At 42.5% G+C, this 20554-nt stretch overlaps 1 protein-coding gene across 2 annotated transcripts in view; it reads right to left on the bottom strand.

Moving 5' to 3' along the window:
* The window catches only part of PLA2G4F (phospholipase A2 group IVF), a 120496-nt gene that overhangs the window by 64870 nt on the left and 35072 nt on the right, over positions 1 to 20554 (bottom strand). For both annotated transcript variants that reach the window (XM_069730631.1, XM_069730640.1), the window contains 3 exons: positions 11059 to 11187; positions 10938 to 10978; positions 10817 to 10859 (listed from right to left, as the gene is read on the bottom strand). In XM_069730631.1, coding sequence (XP_069586732.1) covers positions 10817 to 10859; positions 10938 to 10978; positions 11059 to 11187 — 213 coding nt within the window. The remainder of the gene's footprint in view (positions 1 to 10816; positions 10860 to 10937; positions 10979 to 11058; positions 11188 to 20554) is intronic.

Raw genomic sequence — 20554 nt, 5'->3', positions numbered from 1 at the left:
GTACTGCAGTGCGCAGGCGCCGGAAAGGTCAGAGAGGCCCAGCGCCTGCGCACTGCAGTACTTTGCTCTGCCCTCAACAGGGCAGACAAAGTACGCCTGCGCTGAAGCCGCGGCGTGAAGACCAGAAGAGGACGTCATGGAATGAAGATGGGAGGCGCTGTATCAGACCTGAGACACCCATCGGAGCGGGACCGCCCCTGGGTGAGTATAATCTAACCTCTTTTTCTCATCTTTCAGGTTACATCGGGGGCTTATCTACAGCATTACAGAATGCTGTAGATAAGCCCCTGATGACGGTGAGCTTACCTCACCATCGATTTTGGGGGTGACAGGTTCCCTTTAACTGGGTATAACTAATAACGAGAGCTTAAACTCTTCATAACGTGTTTTGTATTGAACTGTTTAATTGTGTCTCGTGCAGAAAAATGTAACTATTGTGAAAAAGACACTATCAGTCCATAAGAATTATAAACACTAAAACACATAATAGCACCTGAAGTAGAAAACTACATATGAGGAACAAACAAGGCTTCAGAATAGGCTGATCAGTAAAAGAATAGTAACAACCAGATTTCCCATAGATTGATTTAATTACCAATGATACCACTATTGCTCAAATTCTGAACAAGTACACACATATTCCAATACCAAGCCTGCTGTTAAAGGTGGAAGGGATGTAGGAGATCAGCAGACTGGTCATTCCTGCCCTCCACAGCTAAACATCACATTTTCTTTTATCCTCTAAAATAGCATCGCTTGGAAAACCCTTCAAGATTCTGCCCACAGTAAAGGTCAAAATAACCGGGGATGGGATTTTCTTGTGTAAATACGTACTATACAGTGGGTGGTGTTTAGTAGATTGGTGTTTCCCTCATCTTCTTCCACTGTTTCATGAAGACTATTTTTGAGGAGGTAAATACTATAATTTTTTAGTTTCTTATTGTTTATGAAGTTAATTTTTTTTGGATAATTTTACTTTCTTTGGCAATGAACCTGTGTCTCAATCTATGCTGCCTTCATTTTTTTTAAATTTATATTTAACTGAGAGCCAAATTCCTGCGGAAACTAACTTGCTTGGTGCCAGCACAGATTCTGGATGTTTAATCCTCTAACAATGACCCAGTCAATAGTGACATGAAGTGGTTGTGATAGTAGGGTAGCTTCCTCTTTAACCCTATCAGCACCCCTATTCCATGATCACAATGTGTCGATGGTTGCCACCGCAACAGTCAAAAAAATGACCAGTTCTTCCTGGTACAGGCCACTTAGTTCCTGCCAGTGTGAAACTGACAGGTCTAATGCCCTGCATATAAAACAAAAAAGGAAAAATGTTTGATATTGCTGCATCCAGAACAATCCAAAGTATAAAAGTGGAACAATATTTAATCCCATAAAAACGGAGCAAAAACTCATTTTTTCATCATACTAGGGCATAAAAAGTCGAGTAAAAGGCAATAAAAAAATTTGTATGTTAAGAAAAATTGTGTCACTGAAAATGTAATCATCCTGAAAAAACAATCCAACCCCCACTGAGCCATAATTTATAGGTCTCCGACTACGGCGATGCATGAACAAAATGTATTTCTTTATGATGTTAAATTGTTGTTAATGTGCAAAAGTAGTACATTACAGAAAGCTATATACAGTTGTGCTTAAAAGTTTATATACCCTGGCAGAATTTTTGCTTTCTTGGCCTTTTTCCAGAGAATATGAATGAAAACACCAAAACTTTATCTCCACTCATGATTAGTAGTTGGGTGAAGTCATTTATTGTCATACTACTGCGTTTTCTCTTTTTAAATCATGACAACCCAAAACATCCAAATGTAGTTTGTGTGCCATCTTTCCTGGCATATGACAGCTGTTTTGAACACCTGATTTGTGCCCCTAACAGACGCGTGTGGAATTGCGATCCACCCATGCTGTTAACCCGTTAAATGGGCATTTAATGTGATTGCGCCAGAAGCGAGTCACTAATCCCTCCCATCGGTGACACCGTCACATGATCGCGGGTCATCAATGGGTTGGCATGACAACCAGAGGTCTCCAGCAGACCTCTATGGTTGTCATTGCCGGATTGCTATAAGCGACTTCCGGTGGTCGGCGTTCATAACAAGTGAGCACTTCTACTGCATACAGGTGATCTGATCATTGCCTGTATGTAGCAGAGGCGATCGGATTATTGCAGCTTCTAATCTCCCACGGAGACTATTGAAGCATGCAAAAATTAAAAAAAAAAAAAAAAGTTTTTATTCCCGTTTTCGCGTACAAGACATGGTAAAACCAATGGTGTCTTTCAACAGTACAACTCGTCCAGCAAAAAACAAGCCCTCACATGACCATATTGACGGACAAATAAAGTTATGGATCTGGGAAAAGGGGGGAGCGAAAAACAAATGCAAAAACGAAAGAGGGAAGTGGCGTGAAGGGGTTTATGGCTGTAGCCTGGATTTTTTTTTTAGATAAGAACCACCTTAAGTTTTCCAGGGTGCTGCTCACCTCCCTGACTTGTCTCTGACATGGAAGGATTGAGACCCTCACAATTAGGCAGTCATCCAGATATGGCACCAACAGCACATCTGTTCCCTGGAGATGAGCTGTTACCTCCAATATTTTTGTAAAGATACAAAAGGCTATCGCTAGTCCAAAGGGGAGAGTCCTGTATTGGAAGTGTCTGACCTATCCTTGTATCCGCACTGCTACTCTGAGGAATCTCTGACATTGCGCGTTTTGGTACGTGATAGTAGGCATCTTTGAGGTCCAGGACTGCCATATAACAGAACCTTTACTGCCATTTTTACTGACTCGTTCTCTAGCGCTAGTTGTTTGTGTGAGAATAGCTGAGGAGGGGTATGTGTATATACATATATATATATATATATATATATATATATATATATATATATATATATGTATATATACATATATATGTGTGTGTGTATATATATATATATGTGTGTGTGTATATATGTGTGTGTATATATGTGTGTGTATATAGATAGATAGATAGATAGATAGATAGATAGATAGATAGATAGATAGATAGATAGATAGATAGATAGATAGAGAGATCTTTCCCGCGGGAGGTATGGAATTTCAGTTTTAGGTCTGATCTATTATGCGAAGGATCCAGGTGCTGGAGGGAATCTTTTCCCAGGCTGGGAGGAGATAGAGCCTTTCACCCTCCTAGGGAGCCAAGTCATTGAGAGGGCTTTTTGGTTTCTTGGGAAGGACCCTGAAGAACACCCTGCCTTCTCTGGATCGGCCTTCCAACTTATCCCAATCTCTGGATGGCTTCTTGTGGCTGTACCATCCCTTCTGAAAGGACTGTCAAAATGATGGAAAGGGGGCTCTTGGGAAACCCTATTGGCACAGTCCCTGACACTTTCCAGTATCTGGTCCAGGACAGGCCTGAATAGGAATTTGCCCTCACAAGGGAGGGAACATAGCTTGACTTTCGCCTGCGCGTCTCCCGGCGAACACTTTAACCAGACAGCCCTATGACCTGCGTTAGATAATGCGGCTAATCTAGCAGCCAACCTAGCAGAGTCCACTGATGCGTCAGCCAGGAATTCTGCTGTCCCCTTAATGGTTGGGAATGAGGTAAGGGTGGTTTACCTTGGCACCATCTGCTCCAGTTTATCCTCAAGACTATCTAACCAGACCCTTAGATATCTGACAGCGCAGGATGCTGCAATTTCTGGTCTTGGGGCACCTGCAGAGGCATCCCACATTGCTCTAAGGAAGCTACCCGTCTTCCTGTCTAACAGGTACTTAAATGAAATATATCGCTATATCCAGGTTAGGGGCCTTTTCTCAAGATGTAGTAGCCTCCTCCTCAAAAGGGTATTGCCTCTTAAAGGAAGCTGAAATGGACTCCTTCAATTTGTTTTATCAACTTACTTTCAATGAGGTCCTGCACCTACTCATTCACGGGGAAGGTCCTGCGTTTCCTTTGTTCGAGGCCCCCGAACATCATGTCCTGAACTGACTGTTTGGATTTTTGGTCTACGAGACCCATTGTAGACCTTATGGATTTTACCAATTTATCTGTTTCATCTAAGGGAAAAACCGTCGACCCTCTGTGTCACTGTCAGATGAGGTGGAACTTCGAATTGACTCATACAGGCCCTTTTCCTCTGACACTGAAGACTTATGTGATGACTGAGGAGATATTCTGGGCCTCTTCTTTCCTGAAGGGCTCCTATCTCCTGAGCCGTACAGTGATTTTACAGACTTTTGTACTTCAGTCCTGATTAAAAACCTCAGACTGGAGGCATAATTAAGGGACTCTTCCGAAATAGCCTGCTCTATAAAAGACTGACATAGCTTTTTTGACTATATTCTAGCATACCCTTGCCCACAGAGGGGGATTTGCTGTGGTTTGTTTTCCCCATACACTTCTTAGGGACATCCTATCTCCCTTCCTACCCCCCCAAAAAAGTAGAGAAAGACTGGGAGAGGAAAAAAAAAAAGAGAAAGGGGCATTAACACACTGAATTTTCTTGAAGATCACTAGCCACTCGGAAGCTTTTAAAGGGTACCAGATCAGGAAGTTGGACCACATCCAAAAGGTCTCCCTTGTAGACTGCGAATTTCTCAACCCTACTTGAGCTGGAGTCTGCAGTGCCTTGCACACTGCCCAAACGACCCCCATTTCCGCTGTCCCGTCAACCTGCTCATGGCTGCTGGGGTGCCAGCTTCCTGTGGGGTTGAGACAAGCATTGTCTATCTTTATTCGATTTCTGCCACAACTGTGAAGGATGCTACTGCGGTTGGTGCCCTTACATGCTAGCATCCTCACTCTTCCTGCCGGCGGTCCTCCTTACATAGCCCCATTCCACGTGGGGACCACCAGCCAGCACATACAGCCTGCTTCCGGTACCTACCCCCGGAAATCACATGTTGGTAAGAGCGTCATCCGGACGCGACTTCCGGGGACCGCACGCATCCAGCCACGCAGCCGACGGGCACCAGCCTGACCCAACGCTGATGCCCTGTTCACTTACACTCAGGGAGGCAAGCAGACGAGACCTCAGTGGCGCCCCGCCTCCTTCGATGCCGCTAATGAGCTGATGGCCAGCAGCCCAAGTCTGGGTGTACTTCCTTTTTTCTTTCCACTGTGCACATCCTGCGCTATGCCCAGGGGTGCGTGGCTGACGGGTACCAGGCCGCAGCAGAGACAGTGGGAATCCTCTTATTTTTCTTCACCAACATCTTTACTGTGGGTTCCTCATCAAGGACAGGAAAACAACTGATGCAGAGAGAGAAGCCACCCTTTTTATCTTGAAGGTTTCCTGTCCTTGAAGGGTGGATTCCTCTCTCCCGTGGTGCAGTCATGGGTGACTGAAAAAAGAATGTAATCGGTACATGTATAAATCAGTGATTTAATCACTGATTTGTACATGTACACATAACATTCTTTTTCTGTTGTATTTTCAATTTTGATTGTAATTTTGTGCTTAAATAAAATTTATAAAGATTTATAGTATAGCGCCGGTATAGCGTCAGAGCGCCGGTCAGGAGGCGTCGAAGCCCGCGACGGCGAAATGCGCGTCGAGGCTCCCTCCTGCTCCCACCACACCGGCGCTCTGACACCAGCATGTCTCAAGGTAATATCATAACATTTTTGATTGCATGCTCACATGTCTCCTAGGACTTGGGCCGGCTGGTGCCGGTTACATCCTCATGCTCTGGATTTGTATTGAGCTTTCTATATATTTTTTGGAGATACATTATCACCCCACTGGGTTATTGCTTTGGGCCGGTTAATTATCATTTTGTATTGTTATGCCCTCGTGTAGGGCGGCCCATTTATGATCCGCTTTACATGCTTTTTCTATCCATGAGCATACTCCGGTGTGTTGGTGTAGCTAGGATGCCTGGATTCCTTGTGTCTTTTTCCAGCAGTTAACATCTATCATGCTGATGTAGTTTTTTCTGCTTTTCCCAATTATCTGTTGTCCACGTGTATTTATTGCATGTATTTTTTGTATTTTACGCTTCAATAAAATTGTCTTTGATACCTCTACCGCTTGGCTGTGGATTTTAGGATATATTTATAGTCCTTGTTGGACTTGGCATATTCTCTCATTTCTTACCCTAAACCACAACCTTGCGTGTTCTTATAGGTTTATATGTTGGTTATTGCCTGTTTGTTAGGCAATCTCCACATGTTGCCGCTGCCTAACAGCCATGAAACATGCAGCCACAGGGATTTGAACATATTACTCAAACACGACCAAGATGCTTGGATAACACGATATCTGAGCGGACGAGCTCATCACTAGTAAACACTAAGGTCCATTTTCAACTATTACCCTTTGAGAAAATTAAAAATTTGAAATGGCACCTACAAACCATTCCAGCAAAGATCTGCACTCACAATGGTGGTCCTTTCCTTCTGCACTATGCCTGAACAATAGTTTCTGACAACATGTGCAGTATTGGTTTGCAAATTGTGGGTTTTTCTCCTATGAAAATGAAAAATTGCAAGGTAAAATAACATTTTAGTGGTGAAAATAAAAATCAGTTTCACATCCCAATGGTTTAAAAATCTGTAAAGCAACTGTGAGTTCAAAAATACTTGTGGTTTCTACTATTTCAGCACCTCAGGGGCTCTGTAAATGTAACTTGGTACCAACAATCTTTCACTCCAAAAGACAAATCGTGCACCTCCCCCTTCTCTGCCTTACCATGGAGATATTATTGACCAAATTACCCAGTTTCTGCTGTTCTCTATTGTGAAAATGAAAAATTTGTGGCAAAAGCAACACTTTTCACAGCCCAACTTTATAAAATTCCATGAACCCCCTTTGAGTTCACAGTAAACACAAAACTCCTAGATACATTTATTTGGGTGGTGTAGTTTCTAAATTGGGAGTTTTTGCTGTTTTGGCACCTTAGGAATTCTTCAAATTAAACATGGTTCTATCAACAGAACATATAACCCAATCCCTCATCTACCCTCCCTTATTCTCCCTTCTTTTGAAGTGCCCTTTGTCTGTATCCACTCTCCCTCCAAGTGGCCTCTGCCACTGCCTGAAAGAAGATCCAGGAAAACATACTCAGAAGGGAGGTAAGAACATTTCTAAAACAATCCACAGCGAGGAGATTGGAACAAAACAAAATCCTCTAAACTGCATGCTCGCAAACGCCAGAAGCCTGACAAACAAGATGGAAGAACTAGAAGCAGAAATATCTACAGGTAACTTTGACATAGTGGGAATAACCGAGACATGGTTAGATGAAAGCTATGACTGGGCAGTTAACTTACAGGGTTACAGTCTGTTTAGAAAGGATCGTAAAAATCGGAGAGGAGGAGGGGTTTGTCTCTATGTAAAGTCTTGTCTAAAGTCCACTTTAAGGGAGGATATTAGCGAAGGAAATGAGGATGTCGAGTCCATATGGGTCGAAATTCATGGAGGGAAAAATGGTAACAAAATTCTCATTGGGGTCTGTTACAAACCCCCAAATATAACAGAAACCATGGAAAGTCTACTTCTAAAGCAGATAGATGAAGCTGCAACCCATAATGAGGTCCTGGTTATGGGGGACTTTAACTACCCGGATATTAACTGGGAAACAGAAACCTGTGAAACACATAAAGGCAACAGGTTTCTGCTAATAACCAAGAAAAATTATCTTTCACAATTGGTGCAGAATCCAACCAGAGGAGCAGCACTTTTAGACCTAATACTATCTAATAGACCTGACAGAATAACAAATCTGCAGGTGGTCGGGCATCTAGGAAATAGCGACCACAATATTGTACAGTTTCACCTGTCCTTCACTAGGGGGACTTGTCAGGGAGTCACAAAAACACTGAACTTTAGGAAGGCAAAGTTTGACCAGCTTAGAGATGCCCTTAATCTGGTAGACTGGGACAATATCCTCAGAAATGAGAATACAGATAATAAATGGGAAATGTTTAAGAACATCCTAAATAGGCAGTGTAAGCGGTTTATACCTTGTGGGAATAAAAGGACTAGAAATAGGAAAAACCCAATGTGGCTAAACAAAGAAGTAAGACAGGCAATTAACAGTAAAAAGAAAGCATTTGCACTACTAAAGCAGGATGGCACCATTGAAGCTCTAAAAAACTATAGGGAGAAAAATACTTTATCTAAAAAACTAATTAAAGCTGCCAAAAAGGAAACAGAGAAGCACATTGCTAAGGAGAGTAAAACTAATCCCAAACTGTTCTTCAACTATATCAATAGTAAAAGAATAAAAACTCAAAATGTAGGCCCCTTAAAAAATAGTGAGGAAAGAATGGTTGTAGATGACGAGGAAAAAGCTAACATGTTAAACACCTTCTTCTCCACGGTATTCACGGTGGAAAATGAAATGCTAGGTGAAATCCCAAGAAACAATGAAAACCCTATATTAAGGGTCACCAATCTAACCCAAGAAGAGGTGCGAAACCGGCTAAATAAGATTAAAATAGATAAATCTCCGGGTCCGGATGGCATACACCCACGAGTACTAAGAGAACTAAGTAATGTAATAGATAAACCATTATTTCTTATTTTTAGGGACTCTATAGCGACAGGGTCTGTTCCGCAGGATTGGCGCATAGCAAATGTGGTGCCAATTTTCAAAAAGGGCTCTAAAAGTGAACCTGGAAATTATAGGCCAGTAAGTCTAACCTCTATTGTTGGTAAAATATTTGAAGGGTTTCTGAGGGATGTTATTCTGGATTATCTCAATGAGAATAACTGTTTAACTCCATATCAGCATGGGTTTATGAGAAATCGCTCCTGTCAAACCAATCTAATCAGTTTTTATGAAGAGGTAAGCTATAGGCTGGACCACGGTGAGTCATTGGACGTGGTATATCTCGATTTTTCCAAAGCGTTTGATACCGTGCCGCACAAGAGGTTGGTACACAAAATGAGAATGCTTGGTCTGGGGGAAAATGTGTGTAAATGGGTTAGTAACTGGCTTAGTGATAAAAAGCAGAGGGTGGTTATAAATGGTATAGTCTCTAACTGGGTCGCTGTGACCAGTGGGGTACCGCAGGGGTCAGTATTGGGACCTGTTCTCTTCAACATATTCATTAATGATCTGGTGGAAGGTTTACACAGTAAAATATCGATATTTGCAGATGATACAAAACTATGTAAAGCAGTTAATAAAAGAGAAGATAGTATTCTGCTACAGATGGATCTGGATAAATTGGAAACTTGGGCTGAAAGGTGGCAGATGAGGTTTAACAATGATAAATGTAAGGTTATACACATGGGAAGAAGGAATCAATATCACCATTACACACTGAACGGGAAACCACTGGGTAAATCTGACAGGGAGAAGGACTTGGGGATCCTAGTTAATGATAAACTTACCTGGAGCAGCCAGTGCCAGGCAGCAGCTGCCAAGGCAAACAGGATCATGGGGTGCATTAAAAGAGGTCTGGATACACATGATGAGAGCATTATACTGCCTCTGTACAAATCCCTAGTTAGACCGCACATGGAGTACTGTGTCCAGTTTTGGGCACCGGTGCTCAGGAAGGATATAATGGAACTAGAGAGAGTACAAAGGAGGGCAACAAAATTAATAAAGGGGATGGGAGAACTACAATACCCAGATAGATTAGCGAAATTAGGATTATTTAGTCTAGAAAAAAGACGACTGAGGGGCGATCTAATAACCATGTATAAGTATATAAGGGGACAATACAAATATCTCGCTGAGGATCTGTTTATACCAAGGAAGGTGACGGGCACAAGGGGGCATTCTTTGCGTCTGGAGGAGAGAAGGTTTTTCCACCAACATAGAAGAGGATTCTTTACTGTTAGGGCAGTGAGAATCTGGAATTGCTTGCCTGAGGAGGTGGTGATGGCGAACTCAGTCGAGGGGTTCAAGAGAGGCCTGGATGTCTTCCTGGAGCAGAACAATATTGTATCATACAATTAGGTTCTGTAGAAGGACATAGATCTGGGGATTTATTAGGATGGAATATAGGCTGAACTGGATGGACAAATGTCTTTTTTCGGCCTTACTAACTATGTTACTATGTTACTATGTTACTTCTCCACTTTCTCTCTGCTGACATTTCAACCATCATGAGCGATTTCAACATCCCCATTGATACCCATTAGTCAGCAGCCTCCAAACTCTTGACATTTGCTTCAACCTCTGGTCTTATACAGTAGCCTTCCACTGTCACCCACACAGCTGGACATACCCTTGACATAATCTTCACCCGCTAACCTTACCTCTCCCTTTATCTGACCACCATCTACTCACATTCTCATCCCTGACCTGCTCAGCTGCCCCAAATGCAGCACTTTGTACACTGCACACACACCCAGAAATCTTTCATACTCTGACTCTTCTACTGCTGTCCATCATACCTTCACTCCATGATACAGATACAGCTTTCTACCATGCCAAACTGGCATAATCTATGGATTCTGCTAACCCTCTTATATCTGAAGGCGACAAATCAATAGACAACATTGGCACACTAACCCCATTACTCCACTGAAACTACCCTAACCAAAGCTGACATTATGCCCTACTCCTGCTTCTTTACCTGTCGACCACTTCATCCTATCCTCCCAGTTACAAGGGTAATCAAGTATTAAAAATGTAAATGTTGAAAGGCCCCCAAATGTCTTATGACCTTTTGAGAAGCACAATATGTGAAAATAAAGTAAAAAAAATATAAAATATATATATATATATATATATATACATATATATATATACATATGTGTATATATATATATATATATATATATATATGTATATATATATATATATATATATATATATGTATATATATATAAAGATTTAACAAACTCACCACTAAGACTCCATTGGTGATTATTTCACTGGGAGGGTCCGGGCTGTTGAAAGATATTTGCATATTAGAAACTATAGTGCAACCCCTATATATAGTGTAAAAAATATTGTGTATCTCATACCTTTCTTCAATGTGAAATTCAATTTCCAAGACCTCTTTATCCTAAGAAATGACAGAATTTCTGAAACAGGGTTTCATATTGTCACAAGTTAAAAACAGGGGTCTATGCTCACCGAACATACCTTTGGGTTGAGTTTAAAGACTCGTTTAGTGGTGTGGCCAGGTTTAATGTTTCCTACGTCAAATACTACTGAAGAGAGCTCATCATCCACCATTAGGTCTCGGTCATACAGAGTAAGCTCCAGGATGTTCTACAAGACAAGAGATACAAGGCTGACAAAATCTCTATTATTTTATAAATGCTCAGCTATCTTTCAATATTAATGAAAAAAATAAAGAAAGCTGTTATTTAGTTATCCGAACATTAAAGGGAACCTGTCACTAGATTTGACCGATATGGAATAAGAACACCAACTTTCAGGCCTGATATACAGCATTCTATAAAGTTGTGTATCTGCCCCCAACTCGACCTGCAAGACAAGGAAATGTTTTGTTATACTCATCTGGGGGGCTCTTGGGTCCAAGGGGTGTAGCTCTTCTTGGTCCGACACCTTCCTACTTCTTGCAATGTTGTCCTCCTCCTTACCTTGTGTGGATGATGCGCCCCTTGGTCATCCACACAGGTACGCGCAGGCGTACTTCTCTGCCTTGTTGAGGGCAAAGCAAAGTACTGCAGTGCACAGGCATCAGGAATGTTCAAAGAGCACCGGAGCCTGGGCACAGCAGTACTTTACTCTGCCCTCGTCAGGGCATAGAAGGACGCCTGTGCAAGGGCGCGGTGCCTGGGAAACGGTGGGGATGAAGTAGGGATGCAACATCCACATAAAGCAAGAAAGAGGCCTTGCAGGGGAGTATAATAAAAACACTCTTTCTTGTCTTGCAGGTCGGGTTGGGGACAGATATACAGCATTGTAGAATACTGTATATCAAGCCTGAAAGATGATGGCCATAACTTATATCAGTCAAACCTGGTGACACGTTCGCTTTAAACAAATTTTGCAATTGATGTACTGTGTGGATGGAGTTCCTGTTGGCAGCACTGGGCAGTGATTAAAAAGCAACTCTGGTCCACAAAACACATATACAATATTGCTCCTCCTTATGCTATATTTTAGAAAAATAGTGACATGCACCCCTTGGTGAATATTTAAGTTCTGTCAGTTCTGAAGTATAGAGTACGACATAAGATTATTATTATTATTATTCATTTTTATAGCGCCATTTATTCCTTGGCGCTTTACATGTGAATGGGGCAAATATAGACAAGTAAAGACAGACATAGACAAAGACAGACAATAAACATGAGTAAAACAAGGCACACACAAGTACAGGAGGAGAGAGGACCCTGCCCGCGAGGGCTCACAGTCTACAGTTCACAGTCTACATAAGATCAGCTTATTGTATAAGGTAGTGACTATAGGGTAAGATAGCCTTTGGTAAACATTATGACTGTAATATGTTTAATGTATGTAAATGTAATACATAATGTGTGTGAAGGAAATCTGTCAGCTACAGACTGTATGGACATAGTTAAAGTTTGATTCCAGACCATATTGGGAGTGGCAAGCCACAGTAAAAAGTGACTGCTTCCTGATAGGCAGTCAGATAGGGAGGTTTGTTAACCAAGGTCAAGTTCAAGATGCATTGGACTGATATCAAAAGAAAGAATCTATCATTTGGGGCAGTGGGAGGCCTTACAGAAACTCCCTGCGGACATCACTGCAACGTCTGGCGCTCAACGCTTGGTACAGGTGCTACAAAGAGTGCCTTATCCTCTGGCGTACAGAGGAAGATGGAAGTGGAAGAACGTGTAGGGAAGATAACGAATCCCGGGTGCATTGCGGAACTGGACAGGAAATCCCTGTGGCCGATCGAATCAGTAAAAGTGGGGATAGTCCAGGAAAAACGGATAGTAATGGTGAAAAAGTACTGAATAAAGGAAGCAAGAAATAATAGGTGTTATGCCCCATTCTCTGTTACAATCTGATGAACTTAAACAGTCCAGTAAACGTCCGTGTAACATATGTGAAACGTCTGTGAAACAAATTGGGTGTCCCCTGAGTTATGTGCGGCAGCTCCGGAAGACAGAGGCCTTAAGACAGCGAAGGCTTGCGGCCTACAAGCGAGTGTGATACACCCCACACATGACAGCATATTGAAACTTGGACATGATTTTCCTGTAAAGTGCCAGGGCGTAACGGATCATCAGATCGCCCACAGTTACCGCCCTTTGGCACCACACAAATACATAACCAGTACCACCAAGCAGCACAAAATACTTCCCCAGCAGCATAACATACAGTTAGGTCCAGAAATATTTGTACAGTGCCAATCTTCGTGAATTGGGCTCTATATGACACTATTTTGGATTTAAAATGAAACCACCAAGATGCAGTTGAAGTGTAGACTTTCATGTGTGATTAACCCCTTTACGATGTTTGTTAAATTGACAGCAGGTGAGATTGTCCGTGGGATTTCACAGATTAACAGCAGCGGGCTCTCATGTGCGGAAAGCTGCGGTCAGAGATATTATGTACCGTATATGCTCGAGTATAAGCCGACCCGAGTATAAGCCGACCCCCCTAATTTTGCCACAAAAACCTGGGAAAACTTAATGACTCGAGTATAAGCCTAGGGTGGGAAATGCAGCAGCTACCGGTAAATGTCAAAAGTAAAAATAGATACCAATAAAAGTAAAATTAAGGCTACGTTCAGACTAGCGTTGTGCTAGTGTGCGTCGGGTTAGCGTCGGGCGACGCAGCGGCGACGCACGCGTCATGCGCCCCTATGTTTAACATGGGGGACGCATGCGTTTTTGTTTGTTGCGTTTTGCGACGCATGCGTCTTTTTTTGCCGCAAGCGTCGGACCAAGAAAACGCAACAAGTTGTATTTTTCTTGCGTCCGATTTTCGGCAAAAAACGACGCACGCGTCGCAAAACGCAGCGTTTTTGCGTGCGTTTTGCCGCGGTTTTGCGTGCGTTGTGTCGCCGACGCAGCGGCGCACAACGCTAGTCTGAACGTAGCCTAATTGAGACATCAGTAGGTTAAGTGTTTTTGAATATCCATATTGAATCAGAAGCCCCATATAATGCTCCATAAAGTTTATGATGGGCCCCATAAGATGCTCCATATTAAAATATGCCCCATATAATCCTGCATAAAGGTTAATAATGGCCCCATAAGATGCTCCAGACACATTTGCCAAATATAATGCTGCACAAATGCTGATTATATCCCCATAAGATGCTCCATAAAGATATTTGCCCCATATAGTACTGCACAAACCTTGATTATGGCCCTATAAGATGCCCCATACAGACACTTGCCCCATATAGTGCTGCACAAACGTTATGGCCCCATATAGTGCTGCACAAACGTTATGACCCCAAAGATGCTCCATACAAACACTTGTCCCATATAGTGCTGCACAAACGTTATGGCCCCATAGATGCTCCATACAAACACTTGCCCCATATACTGCTGCACAAACGTTATGGCCCCATATAGTGCTGCACAAACGTTATGGCCCCATATAGTGCTGCACAAACGTTATGGCCCCATACAGTGCTGCACAAACGTTATGGCCCCATACAGTGCTGCACAAACGTTATGGCCCCATACAGTGCTGCACAAACGTTATGGCCCCATACAGTGCTGCACAAACGTTATGGTCCCATATAGTGCTGCACAAACGTTATGGCCCCATAGATGCTCCATATAGACACTTACCCCATTTGCTGTTGCTGCGATAAAAAAAAAACAAATCACATACCTCTCCGTCGCTCAGGCCCCCGGCACTTTCAATAGTCACCTGCTCCTTGTTCCGGCCGCCACTCCATCTTCAGCATCTTCAGTACTGACGTTCAGGCAGAAGGCGCGCACTAACCACGTCACCGCGCCCTCTGACCTGAGCGTCACTGCTGAAGACAGAGTGGCGCCCGGAACGAGGAGCAGGTGAATATCGCGCAGCACAGCGCTCCCCCTCCCCGTTATACTCACCTGCTCCTGGTGCTGTGCAGTCCCTGCTTCCCCGACACCGCAGCTTCATTCTGTACTGAGCGGTCACCGTTACCGCTCATTACAGTAATGAATATGCGGCTCCACCTCTATGGGAGGTGGAGCCACATATTCATTACTGTAATGAGCGGTATGATGTGACCGCTCAGTACAGGAAGAAGCTGCCGGCGCCGGGGAAGCCAGGGACCTGCAGGGACCGCGCCAGGAGTAGGTGAGTACAATTAGACAGCCCCCGCTCCCCCTCCCCTGCCGACCCCTGGGTATGACTCGAGTAAAAAAGTGGGCTGGAAATCTCGGCTTATACTCGAGTATATACGGTATATAGACGTCATATTCCTGACTGATGCGAGCTCCGATGCGGACCATGCTGCTGTTAATCTGTGAAATCCCGCTGTCAATCTCACCCGCTGTCAATTTAACAAGCGTCATCCCGAAGCACGATATTAATCCCCCCATCAATGTCAGTTGTCATGACAGCAGGGGGTCACAACCCCTTTTGCCTCTTTGAAAATGTAATAAAAATATAAAACACACATTAGGTATTGCTGTGTTCATACAATCTCCGATCTATCAAAATAACACAAATTAATCAGTTCGGTAAACAGAGTAATGAGAAAAAAAATCTAAAACACCAGAATTACATTTTTTTGTCCGCCGTAACATTGCTAAAAGCCCAATAATAGGTGATCAAAACTTCGTATAAACCCCAAAATGGTATCACTAAAAAGGTTAGCTGAGGGCATAAAAATAAAACCATAATCAAGCCCCAGATCCCAAAAAGTTTAAACACTATGGGTCTGGAAAAATGGCGACATATGCAAACTTTTTTTCATACAAATTTCTAAAAAAAAAATGTCACCACTTAAATAAATAATAAACTACCGGTATATATGTTTGGTTTCCGTGTACTCTTGCTGACTGGGAGAATCATACTGCCAGATCAATTTTACGATATGCAATAGTGAACATGGTAAATACAAAGTCCAAAATATATCAAAATTGTGGAATTAGACTTTTTTTTTGCAGTTTCTCCGCACTTGGAGTTTTTTCCCGTTTCTAGTACACTATATGGTAAAAATCAAACCATCATATGGCCACAACGATGGAAATATTATATATATATATATATATATATACATATATATATATATATATATATATATATATATATATATATATACACACAGTGCCTACAAGTAGTATTCAACCCCCTGCAGATTTAGCAGGTTTACACATTTGGAATTAACTTGGCATTGTGACATTTGGACTATAGATCAGCCTGGAAGTGTGAAATGCACTGCAGCAAAAAAGAATGTTATTTCTTTGTTTATTTTTTTTTTTTTAATTTTGAAAAGTCTTTTCAGAGGGTCATTTATTATTCAACCCCTCAACCCACCAGAATTCTGTTTGGTTCCCCTAAAGTATTAAGAAGTAGTTCAGGCACAAAGAACAATGAGCTTCACATGTTTGGATTAATTATCTCTTTTTCCAGCCTTTTCTGACTATTTAAGACCCTCCCCAAACTTGTGAACAGCACTCATACATGGTCAACATGGGAAAGACAAAGGAGCATTCCAAGGCCATCAGTGACAAGATCGTGGAGGGTCACAAGGCTGGCAAGGGGTACAAAACCCTTTCCAAGGAGTTGGGCCTACCTGTCTCCACTGTTGGGAGCATCATCCGGAAGTGGAAGGCTTATGGAACTACTGTTAGCCTTCCACGGCCTGGACAGCCTTTGAAAGTTTCCTCCCGTGCCGAGGCCAGGCTTGTCCGAAGAGTCAAGGCTAACCCAAGGACAACAAGGAAGGAGCTCCGGGAAGATCTCATTGCAGTGGGGACATTGGTTTCAGTCAATACCATAAGTAACGTACTCCACCGCAATGGTCTCCGTTCCAGACAAGCCCGTAAGGTACCTTTACTTTCAAAGCGTCATGTCAAGGCTCGTCTACAGTTTGCTCATGATCACTTGGCGGACTCTGAGACTGACTGGTTCAAGGTTCTCTGGTCTGATGAGACCAAGATCGAGATCTTCGGTGCCAACCACACACGTGACGTTTGGAGACTGGATGGCACTGCATACGACCCCAAGAATACCATCCCTACCCATGGTGGTGGCAGCATCATGCTGTGGGGCTGTTTCTCAGCCAAGGGGCCTGGCCATCTGGTCCGCATCCATGGGAAGATGGATAGCACGGCCTACCTGGAGATTTTGGCCAAGAACCTCCGCTCCTCAATCAAGGATTTTAAGATGGGTCGTCATTTCATCTTCCAACAAGACAATGACCCAAAGCACACAGCCAAGAAAACCAAGGCCTGGTTCAAGAGGCAAAAAATCAAGGTGTTGCAGTGGCCTAGTCAGTCTCCTGACCTTAACCCAATTGAAAAACTTGTGGAAGGAGCTCAAGATTAAAGTCAACATGAGACACCCAAAGAACCTAGATAACTTGGAGAAGATCTGCATGGAGGAGTGGGCCAAGATAACTCCAGAGACCTGTGCCGGCCTGATCAGGTCTTATAAAAGACGATTATTAGCTGTAACTGCAAACAAAGGTTATTCCACAAAATATTAAACCTAGGGGTTGAATAATAATTGACCCACACTTTTATGTTTAAAATTTATAAAAATTTAACTGAGCAACAAAACTTTTTGGTTTGTAAGATTTATGCATCTGTTAATAAATCCTGCTCTTGTTTGAAGTTTAAAGGCTCTAACTTATTTGCATCTTATTAAACCTGCTAAATCTGCAGGGGGTTGAATACTACTTGTAGGCACTGTATATATATATATATATATATACACACACACACACACATACGAGTATATAAAGAAAAGTTATGGCACTTGGAAGAAGGGGAGAAAATAAAGAAAGATAAAAAATGGAAAAAGGCCCAGAGATGAAGCTGTTTAACCCCTTCATGACCGGGGGATTTTTCGTTTTTCCGTGTTCGTTTTTCGCTCCCCTCCTTCCCAGAGCCATAACTTTTTTATTTTTCCGTCAATTTGGCCATGTGAGGGCTTATTTTTTGCGGGACAAGTTGTACTTTTGAACGACATCATTGGTTTTAGCATGTCGTGTACTAGAAAACGGGAAAAAAATTCCAAGTGCGGTGAAATTGCAAAAAAAGTGCAATCCCACATTGGTTTTTTGTTTGGCTTTTTTGCTAGGTTCACTAAATGCTAAAAATGACCTGCTATTATGATTCTCCAGGTCACTACGAGTTCATAGACACCAAACATGACTAGGTTATTTTTTATCTAAGTGGTGAAAAAAAATTCCAAACTTTGCTAAAAAAAAAAAAAAAAAAAAAATTGCGCCATTTTCCGATACTTGTAGCGTCTCCATTTTTCATCATCTGGGGTCGGTTGAGGGCTTATTTTTTGCGTGCCGAGATGTCGTTTTTAATGATAGCATTTCGGTGCAGATACGTTCTTTTGATCGCCCGTTATTGCATTTTAATGCAATGTCGCGGCGACCAAAAAAACGTAATTCTGGCGTTTCGAATTATTTTCCCGCTACGCTGTTTAGCGATCAGGTTAATACTTTTTTTTAATTGATAGATCGGGCGATTCTGAGCGCGGCGATACCAAATATGCGTAGATTTGATATTTTTTTTATTGATTTATTTTGATTGGGGCAAAAGGGGGGTGATTTAAACTTTTATGTTTTTTTTATTTTTTTCACATTTTTTTAAACTTTTTTTTTAAACTTTTTCCATGCTTCAATAGCCTCCATGAGAGGCTAGAAACAGGCACAGCACGATCGGCTCTGCTACATAGCAGCGATCTGCTGATCGCTGCTATGTAGCAGAATTGCATGTGTGCTGTGAGCGCCGACCACAGGGTGGCGCTCACAGCGACGGGCAATCAGTAACCATAGAGGTCTCAAGGACCTCTATGGTTACCATTCACAAGCATCGCCGACCCCCGATCATGTGACGGGGGTCGGCGATGACGTTATTTCCGGCCGCCCGGCCGGAAGCGGTAGTTAAATGCCGCTGTCTGCGTTTGACAGCAGCATTTAACTAGTTAATAGGTGCGGGCAGATCGCGATTCTGCCCGCGCCTATTACGGGCACATGTCAGCTGTTCAAAACAGCTGACATGTCCCGGCTTTGGTGCGGGCTCACCGCGGAGCCCTGCATCAAAGCAGGGGAGCCGGCATCGGACGGTATAGTACGTCCGATGCCGGTAAGGGGTTAAGGGGTTTAATAAAAATATCCTGTGAAATGTTTAGGAATTGCAATTTTTTTTTTTTTTTTTTTTTTACAAAGCCTCATATCAGGGGATCAAAAGTAATTGAACAAATTTACTTTACCATAAATAAAAGTTCATTTTTAATACGTTGTAGCCAATTATTTCCAGGCAATGCAGGCCTGAAGTCTGGAAGCGAAGCATGGACATCACCAAACACTTTCTTCCTTTGTGATGTTTAGCCACCCTTTACTGCAGCAGACTTCAGTTGTTGTTTGTTTGTGGGTCTTTCTGCCTTAAGTTTTATCTTCAGTATGTGAAATGCTGCTCAATGGGGTTGAGATCTAGTGATTGACTAGTCCATTGCAGAATACTCCACTTCTTTCCTTAAACGTCTAGGTTGCTTTTCCAGTATGTTTTTGGTCATTATCTATCTATACTGTGAAGCTCCGTCCAATCAACCTTGCGGTATTTGGGTGATTCTGAGCTGAAAGTATCGCCCTGTACACTTTAGCATTCATCAGTCTGCTTCTGTCCTCAGTCACATCATCAATAGACAATACCCGATGCCATTGGAAGCCATGCATGCCCGCGCCATCACACTGCCTCCACCATGTTTTACATAGGATGTACTGTGCTTTGGATCATGAGCTCTTCAAAGACTCCTTCTTCCATTAATTCTTGTACAGGTTGATCTTCGTTTCTGTCCAAAGAGCTTTTCCAGAATTTAGCTGACTTATTTAGATTTTTTTGGCAAAGTCAAATATGGCCTATTTTTAAGGCTGATTAGTAGTTTTCGCCTTGTGGAAAACACTCCGTATTTGATCTCATGAAGTCTTCTCCTTATGGTAGACTTAGATACTGAAACACCAACTTGTTGGAAAGAGTTCTTTAATTGGGTCCATGTTGTGAAGGGGTTTTTCTTCACTATGGAAAGGATTCTGCGATCTTCCTTCACTGTTGTCTTCTGTGGACATGCAGACCTTTTTCAGCTCCCCTGCTCACCAGTGCGCTGCGTCCAAAGCGCTGCTAGTTCCGGATCAAACGTACCTGGCCTTAGAAGGGTTCATCTTTCTCAGGAGATAGCCGTTTTGTACAACTCATTAAGCCCAAACTCAAAACAATCCCTAAGCCCATCCCTGGGCTTGATAAAAAAAAAAAAAAATCTCGGAATGAATGAGCAGTTTCTTCCCATCCGAAGACATTTCCCTTCTTAAGATGCAGTGGGTCGCAAGTGCCCACTGTAAAAGGCTCTTGACGGCGGTGGGTTTGCAAAACGTTTCAGTCACAAGATGTCCTTTATCATCCCTTCCAATCTTAATATTAAGAAAGTTGATTGTATTGTCATCAATTTCTCAAAAAAACTTAAGATCCAAAGTGTTGACATTCAGTTCACTGACAAAGTTCTT

Source organism: Ranitomeya imitator, chromosome 1 (genome assembly GCF_032444005.1).
Source record: "Ranitomeya imitator isolate aRanImi1 chromosome 1, aRanImi1.pri, whole genome shotgun sequence".
Lineage (NCBI taxonomy): Eukaryota > Metazoa > Chordata > Amphibia > Anura > Dendrobatidae > Ranitomeya > Ranitomeya imitator.
The sequence above is the reverse complement of the archived record's forward strand: the minus strand, read 5'-3'. Positions and strand labels throughout refer to the sequence as shown.